At 34.5% G+C, this 24071-nt stretch overlaps 2 protein-coding genes and 1 long non-coding RNA gene across 3 annotated transcripts; all 3 read left to right on the forward strand.

The window, feature by feature from the left end:
• Nucleotides 1–1536: 1536 nt before the first annotated feature.
• Nucleotides 1537–11525, forward strand: LOC125480540. Its single transcript, XR_007260902.1, has 8 exons — nucleotides 1537–1907; nucleotides 3139–3205; nucleotides 3353–3395; nucleotides 3739–3783; nucleotides 4881–4926; nucleotides 7212–7295; nucleotides 9040–9133; nucleotides 10964–11525. It is a non-coding gene; the product is annotated as an uncharacterized LOC125480540 (long non-coding RNA).
• Nucleotides 11526–13593: 2068 nt separating this feature from the next.
• Nucleotides 13594–18740, forward strand: LOC108868099. Its single transcript, XM_048591587.1, has 6 exons — nucleotides 13594–13993; nucleotides 14119–14252; nucleotides 14355–15519; nucleotides 15635–17137; nucleotides 17407–18206; nucleotides 18636–18740. The coding sequence occupies exons 1-6, from the start codon at nucleotides 13594–13596 to the stop codon at nucleotides 18738–18740; spliced, it is 4107 nt and encodes a 1368-aa protein (XP_048447544.1).
• A 1138-nt stretch (nucleotides 18741–19878) lies between these two features.
• LOC125480539 lies at nucleotides 19879–23199 on the forward strand. The gene is made up of 7 exons (XM_048591478.1): nucleotides 19879–19979; nucleotides 20072–20196; nucleotides 20267–20348; nucleotides 20432–20564; nucleotides 20722–20879; nucleotides 22893–23045; nucleotides 23136–23199. The coding sequence occupies exons 4-7, from the start codon at nucleotides 20481–20483 to the stop codon at nucleotides 23182–23184; spliced, it is 444 nt and encodes a 147-aa protein (XP_048447435.1). The 5' UTR covers nucleotides 19879–19979; nucleotides 20072–20196; nucleotides 20267–20348; nucleotides 20432–20480; the 3' UTR covers nucleotides 23185–23199.
• Nucleotides 23200–24071: the final 872 nt, after the last annotated feature.

Consider the following 24071-nt stretch of genomic DNA (forward strand, 5'->3'; position numbering starts at 1 on the left):
TAAAAGACATTAAGAAATAAAGAATAATGTAATACTGTAAGAGATATATAATATCCATGCATTGTTGAAGTAGATTCGGTAATTAAGAAACAATGACGGAGAAACCAAAATTGTGCATAAAAATGGAAGAACAGATGGTATGCTTGGACAGACCAAAAAATCAAGGTATCATCAAATCTTGACAAATTATATTCAATCTTTTCGGTAGCCTCTACCGAAATTATGAATCAAACGTTGCCTATTGTCTTCCAAATCACAATGCATACAAAAAATACGAAATCATCAATCCAAAAGAAGATTTCAAATTTCAATCAATACCCATCTCAGAAAACAACAAAATATCCATACCCAATTCTCAAAATTCAAAATTTCACTGATATATTCAATCAAATAAGCTCAAAAACAACAAAAATAAGAAATTTATAAGAAAAAAATGGCACCTTTGGAAAAGGGGCTCAGAGGAAACCAAAGAACTGGTCAGGTGGTTTGTTATTGCAAAAGAATAATCTGATTAGGAATCATCTGAAACTTTGTTCAGAGACAACAATCTGATGATATCTCTCCACCTGTCCCTATTCCATGATATCCCTTACTGAGATGGTATGCGTATTCGGTAGTTTTGAGCGGGGCAATGAGAATGTTATTTGCTCAGCAATGCCTCACTAGTTCTTGCTGAGTTTTGCGCGTGGGTGGGTTTTCCTTCTGTTATGGGCAGTTTTGAAAACTTATTTTGGTTCGTGTTGGGCTTTGTAACCCAGCCCGTTTGGAATTTGGGGGGCTCTGTCCTTATGATTAATTTTGAGATGTTTTTGGTTAAAGAAAAATATAGGGTGGTTTTTTTTCTTAAAATACTCTTGTTCCAAGCCCTTTCGTTAAAGCTCCCTTATTTTTAGTCTAATTAATAGAAATTAAGTGAGGACAGTGTTGGTATAATCGAACCATGTGAGGGCATAATTGGTAAAGAAAATCCATTTCAATCCCCACATGTCAAGGAATTCAAATGCCTCCCTCAGGTAGTCCAATTCCTCCAAAAGGAGAAGTTGATTCCTAAATTCGTGTGGATAGTATGCATTTTGATTTCCCAAAGTCAAAGCAAATAAAGGAGTATTTTGTAATCGGAATCTAATTTCATAAATTTATTCCGGTTATAGACACTTAAACATGTCATCTAATTACAATGTTGACCTTTGTATTCTAATTACTTTAGTCTAAAGAAGCTGGCAAAATTGCACTGTAGAAATGAACAGTGTTGCACCACATTTCAGTTTATTTACAAGATTGCCACTCGGTTGCTTTTAACATACTTTCGTTTTATTTACACAATTGCCACTCAGGCTTAAGAATTGATTTTCAACCGTTCGCAGCTTTTGACTTGGGGAGAGAGGGGAGGGGATATCATGGCTGACAGATTGGAGAGAGACGATGACTCCAATTTTTCACTCGGAGACAGCTGGGTGTCGCTGTGTCGAGCGGAGAGAAAGGGGGACAGAGCGACTACAGAGCAGGGAGACACAAGGCCTGCATTTTAGCTTTGACTCGGGGAGAGAGGGGAAGGGGACATCACGGTTGAAGAATTTGAGAGAGACAGTGGCTCCCATTTTTGACTCGGAGACAGCTGAGTGTCGCTGTGGCGAGGGAAGAGGAAGGGGACAGAGTGAGTGGTGAGGATGGAAACAGAGAGACTGACAGATTGGAGATAGATGGGAGCTACGGGTTTGGTGCCAGGGTCTATAGGATTTTCTGCGATTTTAGACAGAGGAATGAACAAAGAGAGATATACAGAACGGAAAGCATGCGTGTGTGCATTGTTTAGGGTTCAGAGGTTACGCACAGAGTCGGTGAGGACGGGATGGGTGAGGGAGGAATGGCAGGGTGTGGGTTTTCAGCTTTCTCCCTTGATTCAAAAGGTAATGCACTGTATTTCCTTAATTGTTTAGTGTCTAATTTGCCATTTGCTTTGTTAAAATTGCCATTGATATTTGGTTCTTTCATTCAAATTGCAATGCATTTTAATAATTTTTTCGGTTGGTGCTAGGATTAGGCTTCAATTTTTGTAATTAGGGCCTTGCCCTGATTTAATTTATTTGTTTCTTGATAAATTTTTGTATGATTCATCATTTTTCTGTTTAGCAATTGTTACAGATTTTGTATTCCTTCATCAAACTTATCATAGATCTTTGTAGATTGTTTAGGTCACCTTAGGGTTAATTCTATTTCAGTTTATTGTTTTAAATTGTTGTTCACTGTTTACTTTGCCATTGCATTTATTAAAATTGTCATAGATATTTTTTCTATCATTAATGCTCTCATAGATATTTTATATTGGTTAGCTAACTATTAGGGTTTCCTCTTAGTCATTTGTAGGTTGTTAGCTGGATGTCCAAACTTATCCTACAACGTTATCCAATATCCTAATAACCATAATGTACATTTATTTGTGGTGCTCCATTTAATATAGTAATTTTAGAAAGGCAATACCTCTGGATCATCCAGAAGCTTTAAATTACCAACAGATTATGCATTCAGCAAGTTACTGACATTCTCATTGTATGTCTCAAGTCCTTAAATTTTTATTGCAAACTTTCTCTGGAGTCTGCAAACAAACAATAGCAACACCTGCTTAGTAAGTCAAACAGCAGCGATAAAAGCAGAAAACCGCAATTGTTCGTGCAGAAAGAAAAATATCACCATAAATAATTATGTGGTTGTTGATTATGTTGAACATATGTACAGAGGTATCAATTAAAATTTCGAAGCCATGAACATATACAAGAAAAAAGCAATGAGGACCTAAAAAAGTATGAACCAATAAACCAAAAAAAAGCTTATGAGTAAACAAAATTAAGACTCCTTTTTAAGTTTATTGTTTTTAAATTAGGGTCTGTAGGCTGTTTAGCTCACTGTTTAGTTCACTGTTACGGTGATATTTCTGTCTTTATAACCAAAGGGGTTGCACTGTTTTCATTTTTGTGTTTCTTCATACTTTCCTACTGCTTGCTTCTCAACAAATCAACTTCAGATTCCTTTTCCATTTCACATCATTCGACTATCCATATGTTGCTAGGTTGTTATTTCATTTCTTCGTTTCTTATATATTTCTGAAATGCATTTTTTATTTGATTCTTGATATGCATGTAGATCCAACACAACCATACAGATCAAACCATCCATTCACACAGGAGCCACAAAACAGACCATTAGTGAGGTATCTGTTTGTCCATTTTAAATTTTCTTTATACAAAATAATTTCTAATACAAATCTCTTTACTATGTTTCAATACAAACTCTTTTTCCTTCAATTTTTTTGCTATATGATGTATCCTTGCAGCTCAAGTATGTGCACTTTTTTCAGAAACAGAGTCTCATCCGCTCGAATCTCGATTTCCTAGCAGCAGGTATATGCTAAGCCTTTCACAATCATCTATTTCAGTCATTAGAATTTTTTTTCCTTCTAATTTTTTGTTGATACAACAATGTTGTATCATCTGTCAGTTAAGCATGAATGCCACATAATAAACACACTCATTACATAAATGTACACCATTGTACTGATAATACTTACAGAACCTGGAACTAATGGCTATAGTGTATTACTAATTTGGTGTAGCTTTGCTAGGATCTCTATTTCACCAATGTGTGATTAGTGGTAATAAAATTTTGCCACTGTCTTTGAGCTATTATTTTCATTGCTGTTCTGTGAGTTAGTGCTAATTGATTTGCTTTGTTTGCGATTTTCAGAAAGTTGGATCGTTAGCCGGAAAACTTGCCCCTTTGACTTTTGAGGTATATTATTTAACACTGGTTTAATTACTGTTCTTACATTTTTTTGTGCACATCGAGATTATATGTAGCTATCTAATTATGCCATCCTTTGACTATGTATGAGCACGATAGCAGTAGAATGTGTGATTGTTACATCCTAAGTTGGTGTAATGTAAAAAAAATTCGTGCCATCAAAACTACACTGACACATAATTCTAAATAAAAGGCAGTTAAAAATGATCAGCGTGGATGGACATGCTGTGAGAGGACTGATTCCAAAATACATCTTAACAGCTTTATCCGGCTGATAATTCAGAACATTATCAAGTCTAAATGACTGGTCGTTAGTTAAACCCTTCTAAGATATACCCTTTGTTTGTTGCATTCTCACAAATTTAATCCGTTCCACCATCACAGTTTTTTTAGCTTTTACAGTTTTCCCACGGTTTCTGGAATGCTTTTTCGATCTTAATACTATCTGCTCTGTTGCTTGCTGTTATCAAATTTTAAAAATTGAAACAACATTATAGTTCTAACCAAAATTTGTGAAGGCCAAGGATGTAACCATCTTTGGTTTCACATTTTTAATTTGAATTATGAAGTTATGAGTGAATAAATTGGGAGTCTGAAATGTGTGTCTGTCACATAGGTTGGGTTGGGTTAGGTTGTATTAGCGACTCTGTGTGAGTGTAAAGGTGGGTGTGGAGGTGGAGGTGGAGGTGGTGGGGTGGTGGTTTTGTTTTTGCGCCATCCCAAGACCAAGGAGAATGCATGTGAGAAAATGTGATGAGTTTTAAACTCATCACTCACTTATTAGTCAAGTCAACCATTTTCCACTCAACTCTGATCTGCCAATTTGCCAATTGCCATATGGTTTTAATTTGAATAGGTTTAAGGATTAGGTTTGGTTGGATTTCAACCATTAGATTTCGGATTAAAAGCATTAGGTTGAACAATTAGATTTGGTTGGATTTCAACCATTACATTTCATAGATTTGAAATCTGTTTACTATCTCATTTAATTGTTGTATGTTACCTCATTGAACTCAAATTTAATGATATTTGGTCCTCCAATTTCTCGGATTTCCTAACGGATTTACTTTCTTTGGAAATTTCAGGAACCCTGATTCTGGGAGGAAGAATACACTGCATTGCCATTTTTAGGTATACAATTCTGCACACTGATTACATGTTCAAAAGCCTAATTAGTTATACACCATTTTTTTTATTACCTTTGCAAAGCTTTTCTACTTAGATTTTAAATATGTGATTAGTTTGTAAAGAATAAACGAGACAACTAATCATGGGTACATACTTCTTTTTCAATTTTATCCTCCGCATTGTTTCCTGAATGAAATTGGATTCATAGATGTAGGGATACAACAACAACTGAGGTGTGAATAAAAGGTCTAGCCATAACGATTTTAGGGTTTAGAATTGATTCGAAAATATGAGAAAATGCTGCATTCTCTGTTTTTTTTTTTTTTTTTTTTTTTTTGCTGTGGTGATTCCAACTTAGTATATACCCATTTTTATAGTACCATGAATAAAGAATATGCAATTGCTAGGATCTCAATTTGATAATCCCATTATAAATGGATCTATATAAATCAAGGCTAATTCAGTCCAACTTGATATAGTATGACTTAATATAACATATCCTTTGATCTTTATATTACTTATGGTTTTCTGTAATGGTAGTTTAATTAAAATCGAAAAATATAATAAGAATGAGGTTACTCATTCATTATATTTTAATATTTTCTAGGTTTTAAATTAACTTTGATCTGTCCAAATATGATGTTAATTGATTCTGAATCAATAAATAAGATTTGGTGATCCAAATAGGATTCAAATATGTTAATTCGATTTCAAATATGATGTTACATGTACTGTAGATTGGTCACAGCCTAATAAGAAGACTAACTGAAAGTGATTTAGCCCTTCATTCTCATTTTTTTTTGTTCAGTCCAGTGGCAAGAAAAAATAAGGGTGCCTGAAAATCAGTTACCTAAGCATATATGTTTAACAGCTTCCTTCACTGTAGATTAATATCCAACGATTCTAACCTATATTATATTGTTTATATACTTTTGGAAATATGTCATAATCAATTTGATTTTCTATTGGTATGTGTGAAACCAATTTGATTCAGGTTACAAGGTTGAGGGTTGCGGATAGTTAATCATGTTCAATAACCTTAGTTACAGTGCCATTCACTTAAATTTTGTTTTCAAGTTATAGAAATACGGCTTTTCATTCTTACTTAATATAAGCTTTCATTACATCTTCAGTTTCACATCATTCATCATTGTATTTGCTAATATCAGTTTTTAGTGTGATAAGCTTACTGGTGTATTGTTAAAAGGTAGTGAAATAATCTGTGCTTGACGACTTACCTGCTCAAACAGCGCTTTTTGTGTGTTTTGTTAACTGCTAAGTAGGTTTTTAGGAACTTTGTATTTTCATGTTTTCACGAATTTAGAAAACAGTTTTGACGATGGAGATTGCCTGTTGAGTGGGAGGACTTGGCTTTTGGGGACATGATAAATTCAAATTTTAGCAGATGTTTGTTTCCTCCATTTTCCCAGTTTGTTGGTTTCTAATTTCTCTTTGGAATCAATTGAACCTCTTCAGTGTGGTGTGGTGTGAGTAGATAACATTGTAATTGGTATTGTTTAAAGAATCCACAAAATGCTGTCTGTTTATCTCCTATCAGTTTAATCTTCTTCTTCTGGGTGAAGAGAATGAATTGGCAGAAAAAAGTTTTGATTTTGCTTATTGGGTTCAATCCTTTTCCTTCCACAAACTGTTTGGTTGCCGAGAAAACGATGGAACAGGAAGAAAATAAACATTGATTTGGTTGTATTAGTTTTTCCTCATTTGGGTAATTACAGATGCGTTCCTCTTATGTAAGAGATGAGTTCTTGAAACCAGAAGAAGTTATTGTTGAATTGATGCTGAATTAGATGCATTTAGATTTAATTAGTTATGAATTATCCATTTTTCTAATCAGCAATTCATTCTTTTCCTTTTCAACATGAGTTGGCCAAAATTTTCTTTAACCATTGAATGAAGTGAAAACGGATGTTGGTTTGGTAGATGGTTTTATGAAATTCGGTTGATGAAACTGAACCATGTAATTGAATTTAGCTCAGTTGTGTGCTGGTTCGAGTTTTCTCATGTCTCTGTTTCTTCAGTTTCATATGGAAACAGACCTTCTGCTTATTTTTTCCTTTGAACAGTTGTGGTTACAAAATTAGCTACTTGAACGAGTCCTCAACACTTTCTATTTTTAATTACATCTTGAAATGGCTGCCTACACTGCATGACACATCAACATCCTCAAATGAATGCTTCTTCTTTTATTAGAGTTGCAATAATCTTCCCATACATGTTGTAATACCCACATGAGCTTGCCAAAGGTACTGACTGGGTGCTAATTTCAGGTTCACGTACAAGGTAAAGTTCCATAAGGAGGTGCAAGCAGAAGAAGAATTGGCATCACCCTTCAGTTTTTCAACCAAAAGGAGGTAACCTTTATAAATGATTTATACAAGCTTCTCTGTTTTGTATCTCTGAAATTTGAGTTCTTTCACTAAAAATGTGAATAGGGATGAGTAAATATTTTGCATTTTTTTTTCTATGGGCCATTTGTGTTCTATTTCAGTTGTATTTTGAGTCGTGTAATATAAATTGCATACAAAAGGCTAAAGAAGTAAATCCAGTATACAAGCTCTCACGGTGAAGTTGAAGTTGAGACTACACTATGGAATGTTAAATATTTAGTCTAAATTTGAAGACCGAAAAATAAAATAACTTAGAAGCTAAAATGAGTAGAGTTAACTTTTTAGCCTCAAATATCCTTAGGCGGGCACAAAATTTTGACCACAACATCCAAAATTTTGATCCCAACAACGTCGATAAACATGATGTCAGACGACTGATTCCAAAACACATTTTAACTGCTTTATCCAGCTGATAATTGAGAACATTATCAAGCATAAATGACTGGTCGTCAGTTAAACCCTTCTGAGATTTACCCTTTGTTTTCTTTAAAATTGTAATGGATGTTTATAAGCTGTTTAGTTGGGTGTTGGGGAGATTAGGCTGTTGAGTGCACTGTTTCGTACAATGTTAGAGTGAGGTTTCTGTCTTTAAGAAATGGAGAAACAATCTAATTTTTCTCATATAGTGGAAGGTATTAATTTAGACTAATCAATGTTATTTAAGATCCAATCTTTTTTTATCTTTTCTAAAATTTTTCGCACTCCTATCAAAATTATTTTTCCTTTGAATATCATATCAAGTGAGATAATGTAAAACATAATTCCTCATGCATGTTCTGTATTTTAATTTATTCTGGACAGATGCTGGCCAAAATTTATTTGTTGTTCTAAAATCCATAATTTCCTTATTTGTATTATGTCTGCTCAACTTCGGTTTAGCCAAAATAGTATATTTATCAATATATACCGAAGTATATGTCTAAATATATGTATAGGCATCTGCATAGCTATATGTATATGTATGCATAAATACATGTGTATGTACATGTGTATATATGCATCTCTGTGTGTATGTACATGCCTATATAGGTATGCATGCATAGATGTGTATATAACTATATATGCATCTTTTTTTTTACGTCCATGCATATAATATGATCATTGAATCTGTTGTCAAGACATACTATATTAAGGATCCTGCAATCATGAATTTGGCTGAAATGACTATTAGTACTGATTCAAGTGTTTAATCTTTTTGATTGTGGAATGTTTAATATTTAAAACTATTTAGTCATTATTCTTAAGATATAAAGTGAATAATGAAGGCAAGCCAATTGAGGTGTTTCTAATTTGTATCAGTTCAGGCTCTAAAAAATTAGTGTTTGTTTTCGACAATTTTTGATATTTTCTATTATTTTAGGCTGTACATGAAGTGTAATGTGGTATGCATGCTAGGTCGTGAACCATTATTTACTCTATTTAGCCTATTCCTTCTAAAACCAACGTTCTCACACTCTAACCCCTGTACTAATTCAAAACCGATTACGATACCTCATCCTTACTTTAGGCCTTTAAATTAATATGGTGACAGAAGATGCATTCCCATTGTTAGCAACTTTTCTTTCGTTAAATGTGAATTTGTCGTACATTAAGTCCATTGAACTGTCCCAGTTAGAGTCCATTGAACTGTCGCAAATTGAGTTACTTTTCCTGTATCCATTTGTTTGCGCTTCGAATTCTAACTCTCAATCTCATTGATTTGTTGTAGTTTAGATCAAGGTGTTATTGCAACGTTGTGATCTGCTCTTCTTGCTGCCTTTCATCTAGGGATCCACACCTATTGCATCTGAATCAAGGCTTTGGTATGTCACCTAAACTAAGATACATTGTTTCCCCGTGCTTTCTGGTTGAGTAAATGCAGATTTATCATGTTTCAGTCGATTGTTTGGTTTTATCAGCTTATGTCATTCGTTTGCTACCTACTTTGTTTTCATTCTTCGTTATCTCTGTGATCTTTTGATACTTCACAAGTTCATTGGTTTCTTTGTTTTTGTTGGTTTTAACTTAGTCTCAACCATTCTATTATTGTTCAAAGGTGCATTGGTGTCATCTATGATTTTGCTTTAACCGAGTGTTCCTAATTCTTAGTCGAATGTTGTTAGCCATTTTATATGTTTTTTTTTGTCAATTGCTTTCTTTCTTTGTCGCGTTTTGAATCTTCCAAACCACTCTTCAAACCTTAGTTACTTTGCTTGGTTGGTGTGCTTGGTGTGGTTGGTGTTTTCGTTAGGTTTTCCTAAGAGTCAACCCTCTCATCCGTCCCAAAGTACATTAATAAGTACTGTTAATAACTACGCTCTCCGAACAAATCTAAGTTATTTCCAAAAAACTCACCGCTTCTATATTTGAGTTTTAAAAAATTTTGACAATGTTATTTGAAGATCTACAAGCTAAACACATTTTTCTTTCTAAAATACACTTGAAATCGTAGTAATTCACCAAAAGAACAAGTTCCGTTGGATGAAACAAGTTAGATTTTGTTTAAAAGGTTTTTTGGTGGTATCTACACGTTTGGTTAGTGCAAGAAGATTTGAATTTTTTTGCTCTTAATTTCCTCCACTGTAACGGCTTTTTGGGCTTTCACTGTATAAAGATGGAACAGTTGTTAGATAAGATAAAGCATTACTACAAACAACTAAGGGGAAATATGAAATATCATAGAGAAAATTCTTAGTAGTTATACAATCACAATTTAAGTTACTTTTATTGTAACTGTTTGTTTGCACTTCAAATTATTAATCTCAGTCTCACTGCTTTTTCGCAGTTTAGATTGTGCTCACATTGTTCAATCATAATCTGCTCTTGCTACTGCCTTTAATCAAGGGGTTTCGAACCATTACGTTTCAATCAACCCTTTGGTATGCTCTGAACTTCAATACATTGTTTCCCCATGCTTTCCATTTCAGATAGTGCGATTTTATAATTTTTAACATAACTGTTAGGTTTTTTCACCTCATATTAAACGTTTGTTCTAAGCTTTGTTTCTCATTCTTCGTTATCTTTGTAACCACCGATACTCCAAAGGTCCGATAGTTCATTTTTTTTCGTTTAAATTTTGTCTATGCAATTATGTTATTGTGTGAAAGTCTCTGAGTCTCTGTAATTCTTATCTAACCCAGTGTTTTTAATTGTTTATCAAATGTTCTTTGTAACCTCTGTTTCTCCAAAGGTCCGATAGTTCTTTCTTTTTTTTGGTTTAAATTTTGTGTATGCAATTCTGTTATTGTGTGAAAGTCTCTTGGTGTCTCTATGATTCTTACCTAACCCAATGTTTTTAATTGTTTATCAAATGTTGTTAAGCATTTTATATGTTTTCTTTTGGTTGCTTCCTTTCTTTGTTACGTTCTCACTTTACCAAACCGTTCTTCGAAGGTTAGTTATTTTGGTTGGTTGGCCTTTTCGTTAGGTTTATCTGGTAGTCTACTGTCTCATCCTCCCCGAAGTGCTTTAATAAGTGATGTTAACAATTCCAATCTCTCAACAAACCAGACATATTTCCAAAAAAAAAAAAAATCACAACTTCTATATTTAAATTTTTAAATTTTTTTACTGTGTTATTCTAAGACCTACAAGCTAAACAGATTTTTCTAACAAACATAAGTATTGACGTTATATTTAATTTGTGATTCAAGGTAGATAAAATGGTCAAAGAGATTGATCGAAGCGAACAACAAATTCTAGGAGGAGTTTTGGTTAAAAATTTAAAGGAACTGATTGAGGCTCGAAACAATAACAGGATTCGAAGAACGATACAGATATATAGAGAAACTCCCCCATGACCCAATACAAAGAAAGAAGTCAAAATAGAAAAAACAAGGATGGGTTTGCGTGTTTATGGTAAGGGTGCAAACCGAAACAAATTGGTCGTCCACACTATCCATTCACCTGCAAATCGTAGTAATTCACCGAAAGAACAACTTCCGTTGAATGAAGAAGTTTAACATTTTTTTTGGCGGGTTTTCGGTGGGATCTACAAGTTTGGTTGTTGCTACAAAATTGGAATTTTGTTGCTCTTTCTTGCCTCCACCGTAACATCCTTCTGGGTTTTTAATGTATAGAGACTTAACGGGTGTTAGATAAGATAAACGCCATGTAAACCTCTTTTGTTTGGTCATAACATCAATAATGTAAACAATTAACCCTTTTACCGTTCAAGGATGAAGTGTTGGCGTGCTAGGAATATGTTTCTCTGCTTGGAATATGTTTTCTCTGCTTATATATTTTTTCCATTTCTCTTTTTCTTGATAGGATCGTTTGACTCATGCTTCTTTGTTGGTTATACACTAATAAAACAGTTCTTCTATTAATGTTTTGATATTATTCGTTTGTTTTTAAATTGCAACTTTAGTTGTTTTTATCAAGATTCTGTTCTCATTTTTAAATTTGAAAATTTTAGTTGGTCCCTCAACAATTTTTAATTGGTTACTCCAAAACATATGTTTTATGCTGTGTTAGCTCATTCTTTGCAGCCATATCTGAATTCTTAAACACTATGGTGATTAATGTGGTTTTTCGGGTGGTTTTTCAAATGGGGAAAAAGGGGTGAGCGACAAATTTATATTATTATTCTCGGTTGGTATGTAACTATTTGAATATGGAAGGCATCGTATTATGCAAACAATGCAACAATTGTAAATAGAAAAGGTTCCTGCGGTGTGCAAAGGGTGGGTTTAGAGATGGTGAGGTTTGCCTAGGTGGCAAGATTAATGCTCATGGTTTCGTAGTTGTGTTGATAACTGTGAAAACAGCCGACATTGGTCGGCTCACTGTTCCTCTACAATGATTTTAGTGTTTGGATCTTTAATGACTTCTCAACTTAATGGTTTTTAACTACTTCAGAGTGATTCATAAAGTTGGATACGATTTTATTAAAGGGTGTCAATTTAAAAGTATGGATTAGGGGTTTACATTTTTAGGGTCTTCAGCTATGGATACAAAGTTGTTCATCACGTTAGACAGGAATTTCAAGTTGAATTATGACCATGATAAAATGTTTCTTATGTTTACTTACCTTGGAGTGACTTCAATCCATTTTTTCCACCATAACAGATTTTTCATGATTCTTTTCAATTTTTATTTCTTATAAATAAAATTGTTCCAGTCAACTTATCGACGTGTTGACATGTTTAAGTGATGGTGCTTAAACTCAAAACATCCTGGAGTATTGTTGACATGTTTAAGTGGTGGTGCTTAAACTCCAAACATCCTGGAGTATTTCTATCATTAATAATTTGTATCAAGCTCACCGTTTAATAAGAGTCCAACCTACAAACTTTGTAAAACGGAACAATGGAATCGCATCATAGATTTCTATGTTTCCCTAAACATATTTAATGAAAAAGTTTTCCAACGTTTACAGGATCTAACATATACTGAATGCAAGCTTTAATCTTCGAACTCTCAAATGATGCATATCCTTTAGCATCCATCACAAATGTTTCTATATGTTGTTCATTAACTACGTGAGGTGCAACTCCGTCTTCGACTGTTAAAATATATTTATTGTTGGAAATTAAGGGCTTAGACTCTTAAATATACACTTTTCATCTTGCATTATCTATCGGTCTAAAGTGAGTCAGACCTAAATAATTTGTTTGTTTCTGTCAAATTTATAAATGCATGTCTTATATTAATGTCGTTGAGCCGTGCATTAGTTTTTATAGTTCAATGTTTGTTTTGTCTTTGGCTTCTCTCTGATTATATACGTGTTTATATTTTGTCTTCCTATTTCTCTAGGTTTTGTTTTTATCGTTGGAGTCCTGCACTGTTCTTTGGTAGCACATTCATTCACAGCTACACTTTCGTCTCTACAACGGTTAGATTTTTGTCCCTTTAAAGAACCTTTAACTTTTTATTTTTTATTTTTACTCTTTTCTCGGTTTACATGTTCAATAGTCAATGCATGCTTTTTTGGATCATGGTAACGTCGTTATTCGATATTTATGCTGCTTTCCTTTATCACCATTTTTTTGCAATCATCGTTCACTTTAATCATTAATTTTCCACTCTGCACTGACAAACCACACTATTTAAGGAAACAATTACAAATCAATTGTCTCTATTCTTCATTCTAATCTAAAAAGATTAGGATTATGTTTTTACTATTATGTTAACAAAGTGTTTGCGATTCTGAAGACCTCTTGCTTGAATGGGTTTTGGTTCACCGCTCATTTCATATGGTTAACATAGTTGTTTCATCATCACATTCCTTCTGTTAGAAAGTAAACCATTGTTGTGTGGTTTTTTCCGTTTATGTAGATTTATGTCTAGAAGAATAGGGCTATCTAGGAATACCACTAGAACTGAGTGTGCTGATTCGCCTACATCTATTGCGGTTGTTAATCTTGATGATATCGTATTACAAGATGTTCCCATCAGTTATGACGACGAATGCAACAATACTTCAACCTCTTTACTATTTTTAAACAAAGGAAACAACCCTCCCCAAACATTTACATCAAGTTTTGAACAACATACTCCTGTTCGAGGTCTTCTTACCTCACATTCAGCTGCTGGAACAAGTTCTCATCAAATTTCTGTACCCCTTTTTCTTGCTGACCATGCCACTATGCACCGGTTGTTAGCCAAAGATGCTCCAACTATTCATTCTGTTAAAAACCCGCTCATCACTGGGCAGGCCACCTATCAGAAAAAAAGAAAGAGTATGCACTCTTTCAATATAACTTTGTTTACATTTTGCTGTTGATTTCAAAATTTTGCTTATCTTCGTTAATTAACTTCTATCAATTGGTTTGATGTATGCTTCTATTATTCATTGTTTTTATAGGAATTGATCCAGAATATGTTGATTTTGGATTAAGAAATTGCCAATGTCAATATTGTAGTGCTCTATTTTGGTCTGCAAAGCAGACAAAAAACCATCCTGAGTGTACTTCTTCTATTTCTACCCCGCAGTTTACTGCGTGTTGCATGAGTCAAAAAGTTCAATTCCCACGTGCTAAACCCACACCCATTTTTTTGGATGAATTGTTAAACCCCACAAATTCTCAAAGCTTTTTACAGTTTAAAAGAAATATTAGATCATATAATTCAATGATGGCATTAACTTCAATGGGGGCCAAAGTTGATCCATCGATCAACAAAGGTCGAGGTCCATATGTTTTTAAAATTAATGGTCAAGTGCATCATTTGATGGGTTCTTTGTTGCCTCCAGAAGGCGACAATCCTAAATTTGTACAGCTCTACATTTATGACATTCAAAATGAAGTCAGTAATCATATCGGTTGTTTGAACAGATCAGAAGCATCTGAAAAACTCGATCAAAAGGTTGTTAGTGGCCTCATTAAAATGCTAGACGAGTGTAATGAGGTTGTTCAACTTTTTAGGCAAGCCAAGGATAGAATTGATGAAAGGTCCACAAGTAATTTACGTCTACGTTTGTACGGTGCACAGAGTAACCATGATGTACAATACAATTTGCCAGCATGTGACGAGATAGGTGGCTTAATAGTTGGGGACATTGGCCAATTTCACACCGAAAGAGATATTGTTGTGGAGCATAGGACAGATGGCCTCCAAAGAATCACAAAGTTACATCCTAAATACATGGCTCTACAATATCCTCTTCTTTTCCCATACGGTCAAGATGGGTACCGGAAAGGTCTTCCTTGGAATCCAAATTTTAGGGGCAAAAAACCAAAGACTGGGGGGGGGGGGGTATCAATGAGAGCATTTTTGGGTTATCAAATTCAAGATAGACCAGGACATAGTGACACCCTGTTTAAAGGCGGCAGATTGTTTCAACAATACTTAGTTGATGCATATGCGACACTTGAAGAAGATAGGTTAGATTTCATTAGGGCAAATCAAGATTCTTTTAGAACAGAAGGTCTTAAAGAAATTCATGAAGCGCTCAAAGCAGGAAATGCAACCAGTTCTTCTGTTGGCAAAAGGGTCATTCTCCCAACTTCATTTACTGGTAGTGTTAGATATATGATAAATAATTATCAAGATGCCATGGCTATATGTCACCACCTTGGAAATCCTGATTTATTTATCACTTTCACATGCAATGCTAAATGGCCTGAAATTATTGAAGATCTGCGTGATAAACCTAGTTGTAAAGCTGAAGACAGGCCAAATTTAATTTCCAGAATTTTTAAAGCAAAACTTGACCATTTGATTAAATACCTCAAATCAGAAAAACCTTTTGGCGATGTCGAATCTGGTTAGTTCTTTATTGTTGACCAATTTTTTCCTTTTATTTGTTTCTATTTTATCACTGCAAGTCCTAAGAGTCTATGGTTTTGATACTCCTGCATATTTATTAATTTTTTAAACAGTGATTTACACGGTTGAGTTCCAAAAAAGAGGTCTTCCTCATTGTCATATCTTGCTATGGGTCAATCAACATTATAAATGTCATTCTCCTTACGATGTTGATTCTATCATTTCGGCTGAGCTTCCTGATGAAGAACGTGACAAAGCTGGGTATGATGTAGTTTCGCAGTACATGATCCACGGCCCATGTGGTGTTGCGAATCAATTTTCACCTTGCATGAAAGAAAACAAATGTTCAAAAAAATTTCCTAAATCTTTCACAAGTGAAACCACTTTTTCCACAGAGGGTTTCGTTGCATATAAGCGTCGAGATATACAAAATCTGTTTGTTCTTAAAAACGGAATCAAGCTAGATAATACATTTGTTGTCCCTTACAACCGTGAACTATTGTTGAAGTATCAAGCACATATAAACGTTGAATCATGTTGTCAATCAACAATCATTAAGTATCTTTTTAAGTACATAACTAAAGGTGTTGATCGAACTAGAGCTGTTTTTGAGGATGACGAGTTTGATGAGGTTGTGGTTTACCTAAACTGTAGATACTTATGCCCATACGAAGCAGTGTGGAGATTGTTACAATTTCACATTCATTTTAGAGAACCATCGGTTGAGAGGTTGTCTGTACACCTTCCATCTGACCAAAATGTTCTTTTTAGAGAGACTGATGATCTAAACCATGTTGTTAACCACCCAAATCTTGAAAGCACTATGTTAACCCAGTGGTTTCAAACCAATGTCCAAGACCCTGATGCACGTATGTTAGCTTACGTTGAGTTTCCTACCAAGTATGTTTGGAAAAATGATGAAAAACAGTGGACCCGTAGAAAAAGAGGTAGATCTCTAGGAAGGGTTGCGTATATTCACCCTGCTGCGGGTGAATTATACTATTTGAGGTTGCTACTAAATTACCAAAAAGGCAGCTTTAGTTTTAATGATTTAAGGACTGTCAAAGGCATTCTTGAACCCACATTCCAAGCTGCATGCACCTCGCTTGGATTATTAGGGGATGATATGGAATGGAATAGTGCTATGTTAGAAGCGGTTGTCACTGCGTCATCCTTTCAATTAAGGCAATTGTTTGTCACATTGGTTCTCTTTTGTAATGTTGCTAATCCATCAACTCTATTTGAAACACATTGGAAGATGATGTGTGATGACATTTCGAAAAACATGATGAATGCTTTTGGCCTACAAGATGTCTCTAAGTACCAAGATCAACTTAGGAATTCACTTTTGTACGAGTTAGAAAAAGTGTTTGCTGCTTTGAATAGTTCTTTGTCAAAGCATCACCTACCACAACCAAACAAGTTGATGATGGATAGAATTACAAATAGGAGTTTGAGGGAAGAGTTAGATTACAATGTTGACTCACTAAAACATGAGCACTCAAACCTATTCAGGCTGTTAAATAAAGAGCAAAAATATGTTTATGACAGTGTCATACAAACAATTCACAACAACAGATCTGGCCTGTTTTTTGTACATGGTCATGGTAGAACAGGCAAAACTTTTTTGTGGACCACCATCATGGCTAGAATTAGATCCCAAAATCAAATTGTTTTAGCAGTGGCTTCATATGGAATTGCCTCCCTCTTACTTTCTGGTGGAAGAACGGCTCACTCTAGATTTAAAATTCCTATCAACATCACAGATTGCTCAGTTTGTGAAATTAAAAAAGGGACTCATCTTGCAAAACTAATCAGTGAGGCTACTCTCATTATTTGGGATGAAGCACCTATGAATCATAAACGATGTTTTTGTAAACCCTAGATAGGTCCATTTGTGATGTTCTTAAGGGGTCAAAACCAGGTTTTGACCATTTGCCGTTTGGAGGTAAGCCGATTCTGTTTGGAGGTGACTTCAGACAAATTCTTCCTGTTGTTCCAAACGGAAGTGTTGCTGACATTGTCGAAGCTTCATTGACGAGTTCATACCTTTGGCCATATTTAACAAAATTTTGTTTGAAGCAAAACATGAGGCTTTCGAAACCAAGTTTGGACGAAAGAGAAAAACAAGAACTCACTCATTTTGCAAAGTGGATATTAGACATTGGAAACGATACTGCTAACAACTCTTTACCTTCAACTAATGAAGAAAGCTCTTGGGTTCAAATTCCAGAACAATTCCTTATCCGTTTTGATGAAGATCCTATCAAAGTTATGGTTTCAGCTGTGTATACGAATTTCAAAACTAATTTCCGAGATGTGCCATATTTGAAAGAAAGAGCTATTGTCACAACACGAAATGATACAACAACTGAAATAAACGCTTTTATGTTGGGTATGGTGCCCGGCGAAAATCGTACCTATCTCAGTTTTGATTCGGTCTCTTCTTCAACAGAAAATTTAGAAAATTTAGATGTACTTTATCCAAATGAATTTCTAAACCAACTTGATTTACCTGGTTTACTGCACCACAAGTTAGATTTGAAAGTTGGCACCCCAGTGATGTTGCTTAGAAATTTAAACCAAAGCAGTGGATTGTGTAATGGAACACGATTGGTTGTGATGCAATTGAACGACAGAATTATACAAGCAACAATCATAACGGGAAGCAACATTGGTGAAAAAGTTTATATCCCCAGGATAATTACTGAATCATCTCAGCATAAATATCCCTTTACTCTACGAAGGCGACAATTCCCTCTTAAACTTTGTTATGCGATGACAATCAACAAAAGCCAAGGACAATCCTTAAAAATTGTTGGCCTATATCTATCGCAAACTGTTTTTTCACATGGACAACTATATGTTGCACTATCCAGAGTCACCTCAAAAAAGGGTCTCAAAATCGTTATTGCTCACAATAGCGACATGCCCTACGGTTATACAAAAAACATAGTTTATAAAGATGTTTTAAAACATTTACAAGAAGGTATAACTTTGTATTATTATTTTGTGCATTTGTTTATTTTTGTAAACATGACTTCACTACTTAGTTGTTAAATCACGTTATTCAATTTTGAATTTAATTTGGTCCTAAATTGTTTATATATCTAGATTAATGGAGGAGCAAGCAATTCGTTTTCTGACGCCATACCAGCCAGCAAACAAACTCCACATCAGGGTATGCAGAATATGGGTCACGAAAAGCATTGGAGATAATCCTCAACCTATAAGTCTTGATTGCGTCTTCGTTGATAAGGATGTAAGATTTTTACACCTTCTTACTTATCGTTGAATGCTAGCATTTTTACGTATCCAAATGTGCATGCCATGTTCTCAGTACAACAAACTTTGTAATCAAACATAGACTAAATTCCACAAAGAAACTGATTTATACACTTTGCTACCCAATTATGCATCGCTTACATAATTACCATTTGTCTGATTAATTGTTTCACTAAATATGATCTTGGGCTTAACATTAAATTTATACTGGGTTAACAAGTTCATGCAAATAAACAACAAATGAAAAACCTATTTTCTTCATATGATGGCATGGCTTTCAATAAATTTTCTTCAAAAAAAAAAAAAAAAAAAAATAATAATTTCACAGTGCACCATGCACACTTTTCCTATCTTTGGATTTCACTACAAATATTATATTTTGTTCTGTTTGAGGAAGCTTTTATGCCTCTAGAAACAAAACTAAGTATGAACTATCAAGTCTTCTTTTCCTTAATTTTTCTTCATTGTTCCTATACAAATCAAACTAAATGTCATTTTGCAAGGTTGCTTCAACTACTACCGATTTGATTCTTTGACTAATCTCCACTGTTATCTTGCATATGATCTTAAATGCTATCTAAGTAGCCACAAGTAGACTATATTGCATGTTTACGTGATTCTTAAACTATATGCATTAAATGTTATCCCACTCATTTAGTATTATGTCTAATCTTAAAATTCTCCTTCTAAAAGAGAGATGCGGTTCACGGAACCATCAACGGTCGAGACATCCAATTTTTTTTGGACCATCTAAGTGTCGGCAATGCATATGAAATCAACAAATTTCGTGTCATTCACAACAAGAGATCGAGCAAGGTTGTCCCTCATGCAGCTATCATTGAATTGAATAGGAAAACCACAATCGTTCCTATTCACAAAACAAGTCAAGAACTCCCAATGCACTGGTTCAATTTAATTGAGCTTAATCAACTTCATCAAAGAATCAACAACGATGTTGAGCTTACAGGTAACAAATTTAGTTTCAAGTGCCGCTCAAACATCTAAGTTGATCATTTATATGTTTTTGTTGCCTTCAGTGTCCACTCATTCCTCCCATTAAATATTATATGTAGATGTGTTTGGTTACCTAACGGCTGTGCAACCAACTGAAGAAATCACTATCCAGAACACAAGAGTTGCAAAGAAGAGAAATCTAAACTTGCAAAACATTAGGTAATTTCTATTTACGTTAAACTCTAAATATTATTTATATGCCACCCTATTTATGACATATACCAAACCATCATCTTTTGTATTACTTACAGAGACGAAACAGTGAGAATAACCTTATGGGGAGAGACTGCAATAGGTTTTGAGACCAGTGGAATACAAGCACTTTTGCCACCCGTATTTTGTGCTTTCACAAGCCTGAAAGTAAAACAATACCAAGGTTATACCCTGCCATGCTTTATCTAACTACTTAAAGTTTCAGTTTGTTAATTGTTATCTCATATTTACAGGAAAACCTGTTCTCGGAAGCACAGGATCAACCGTTTGTGTTTTCAATCCAAAGATTCCACAACTCTCTGAATACAAACACAAGTAAATCGACAACCCTTCTTTAATAACTTTTTCGTTTATATTTCTTCGATTAATCTTTCTCACCCTAAACATGCACAAAACAGGTTTAAGCATAGCAGATCACCTCTTCAAATCCTGCCCACCTCAGCTGAGATGTATACGGGCCGTGCAGTCAGTGCTACTACTGAGTCAAAAACAATTGACGAATTGCTTTTACTTGATCCTGCCTTGCACAAGGTTAGTTTGTCATCACCAAACTATTCACCGAAACCACCTCTTTTTACTAATAGATTTTCATGTTGCATCTAACTTGACCATCTCTTGCTTTGCTTCTCTATCTGTTTATACTCCATGTTTGCAAAGTTAATTTCAAAACCTCATGTTTCCATAACAGAATGCAAGTTTCGTATGCCAAGCAACTATTGTTGAATTCGATTTAACTAAGGGCTGGTGGTACAAATCATGCCCGTCTTGCCATAAAGTTGTCAAGAAAAACTCTGAATCGTTTGAGTGCAATGAACATGGGTTCATAAACAGATTACCCGAACCATGGTAATATACTTTTACACCTATTTTACATATGATGCTTATAATACGTTGTTGAATCCTTTTTTATTATCTTGCGATTATGACAAATAAGTCGTCTCCCCAAGGATTACATAATACATAAATGATCCTTCATCCATACAAAGGATGCCCTTATGGTGTGCATCCCAGGCCTTGCTATAAAAAATTCATTCAACAATCATTTCGAAAATTCTTCTTTGGTTATCACTTTCTGCTTAACAGCTGTGATTCTAAATAGGATCATTGTCAAATATCCTTTTAAATTTGTTCCAGTTAAGAATTGTAGCCTACAACAATCTATTTTCTATGTCATTGGGTTGCACTCATCCTTATTTTATGTGTTTTAGTCGTGCTTATCCATATTTACACATGTTCATTAGTTTGGAATTAAACTTCCAGTGCACAACTTTTGGACATCATATTAATTGTTAAACTATGCCTTACAAACTTTGGGAACCATCATTTCCATTTGTGCTTCTACATTATAGAGCCAGCAACTAAAATCAGCTTATAATGTTGTTCCATGATTCATTAACTCAAAACTTTCAAACATACACTTTTCATTCTGCACAATATGTTGATGTGAGGTAAATTAATTCTAAATAATTTGTCTTTCTATCCATTTTATACATGCATACCCTGCATTACAGTAGTTCTATTGCATTTGGTACATTACCCACAAGATTGCTATTAGCAGTATTGTTTTCCTAACAACCAAATATCCTCATCTTACCTAGGTTCAAAATAGATCTTATTATGGAAGATAGCACAAATCAACAAAACTTCCTCATGATAGGAAGACATGCCGAAAAAATACTTCGTGTTTCTTGCCACACTCTGGTGATAGAGGATGGACATGAGGATCCTTTCATACTTCCACCAGCTCTAAAAAATTTGGTCGGCACAACAAAACAATTTCAGCTCTCTTTTGGAAATCAAAACACTGACTTTGGAAAGACAGACTTCATAGTTCATGGACTACTCCAAGATCAACCGATTTCGAGCCCAACAATTGCCTTGGTCACACCAAAAACACCTACTCCCTCCGTAGGAATACATATTATGACTCAAGCGACCCCCAGCCCAGTGATGCCTTATCACCGACCAAATCAACAACCCCAGTTAGTTGCACCCACAAAGACTTCAAAAAGAGCATTGTTTCCTAATGAATTGGACAAATATAACAGGTAAAGTTTTCTCTTGCTTTAAAATCTCATGTGTAAATCTTCCAAACCATGCTTCTCTTAGGTATACTACAATTTTAGACTTATAGTGTTTACAATCTTCCAAACCATGCTTCTCTTAGGTATACTACAATTTTAGACTTATAGTGTTTACAATTTGATACCCCATTGACCATGGGATTCCATTTAACTCTTTTTTTTTATTGGTTTGTTATGTTTTAACTTTGATTAGCCAAAACAATGTTCAACGATATTTCAGTCTTCTTTTGATGAAGTTGTCAATTCAAGAGCATATATATATATATTTGAATTTTTACTATTTAAATTGTGTTGAGCTTGCGTCTGACTTAGTGTTGGTGTTTGTGAGTTTCTAAATTTCTTCCAATAGCTTACTTTTAGTTGCTTTTGATTATATATTTCTCTTCAGAACAATTCTTCCACTTGCATTCTTACCAGCTATACTATTGCAAACCAAGCCAACATATTTGAGCTCTGTTTTTTCTTACTATAGGTTTCATAATGAACATCTACTTCTTCTTTGCTTTTTCAACACTTGATTCGATTGCACATGATTTTTTGTTGTTTTTGTACCTGAATCACTAATTTTAACACTGGAAGGCCGTGCTGCATTCACTGTATCAATAATTCTAACACAGCAGAAATCAAACTGATTTCCATGTTTCTTTACTTCTTGCCGCAAGGGAGAAATAAAATTTACACGAAGCTGGGTTTCCAAAGTTGTCTTCTTTCACTGGTCCCATTCTCCCTTCCCTAGATGTTCTCTAACCTTATAAATTTGTACCTTCATTGACAGCAAAAAACCTCGCGGCGACCAAACAGACACAACCAATTCTGCTAGAATTGCTAAAGAATTCCACAATCTGGTTGTCCCCAAAATTGAACCAGCAGAAAAAGTGCCGATAGCCACACTCAGAACAAAATCTCAAACCAAAAAAACCAAAGATAGGTAAATTACAATTTGTTTTTCCAGCAGACACCTACATAACAAACATCATGGTAGCATTTGTTAAACTATGATTTATATTCTTTGTTATAGTGCGGAAGATGTCCACTCTCAGAAAAAGTTAACACCACAATCTCCGTGATCGACTGCTGATGCGAAATATATTAAGCACACAAATTAAACCCTCTTCTGACAATTGTAGCAAAGTATGTAAGTAGGGATCGTTCAAAACCGGGGATTAGGAGGGATTGCTAAACTCTTGAAAACTGACCTAAGAACTCCAAAACAAAGTTAAAAACACTAATTTGGACTCAAAGAATGAAAAACCAAAGTTAAAACACTAAAACAAAACAAAAACTCAAAACAGCAACTAGAAGACTCAAAACTGCCTAAAAACCACTTTCTGGGCAGTTTTGAGCACCTACACTAATTTGGACGAAATTGGTTGAAAACTTGACTCAAAACACTTAAAAACATGAACCAAAACAATTTCTAACTAAATTGAGACTTCAAAGTAAAGGGGGATTTGATTTGGACGAAATTAAAGTTGAGAAAACAGATTGCAAAGTAAAACTGATTTTGAAACGTTTTTGGGGTTTTTAATGGATGATGGACTAGTTAGGGGTTCCTTCTCCACACATGACAAGTATGCAAATGACTCGATTTCCAGTTATTCCTTCATAGAATTATGAATGACAATGCCCCAAATTAACCATGACATCACTAGTTAATTCTCAAGTTTTCCTTGTGTTATTGAATTGGATGACATCATACGACAACCCAAAGCATTCTTCAAAAGTTCCTTACATGACATCATAATAAAGATACAATCAAAGATCATTACGTTCAATGAAAACTATAAGCATTGACAAAGCACTTGTGACTATGACATCATGACACTTATGCTAGGAATTGAACTTAACGCGATTGTGACTAGCAACCTTCACTACTTGTGAATATAAGTGTGTGACAATTATGTGAAACAAACTTATATTCTAGCATCATATTCATGCAAGCCAATTAAGTGTC

Source organism: the organism of the source record quoted next, unplaced genomic scaffold (genome assembly GCF_019419815.1).
Source record: "Pyrus x bretschneideri cultivar Hongxiangsu unplaced genomic scaffold, Pyrus_bretschneideri_v1 Contig34, whole genome shotgun sequence".
NCBI lineage: Eukaryota > Viridiplantae > Streptophyta > Magnoliopsida > Rosales > Rosaceae > Pyrus > Pyrus x bretschneideri.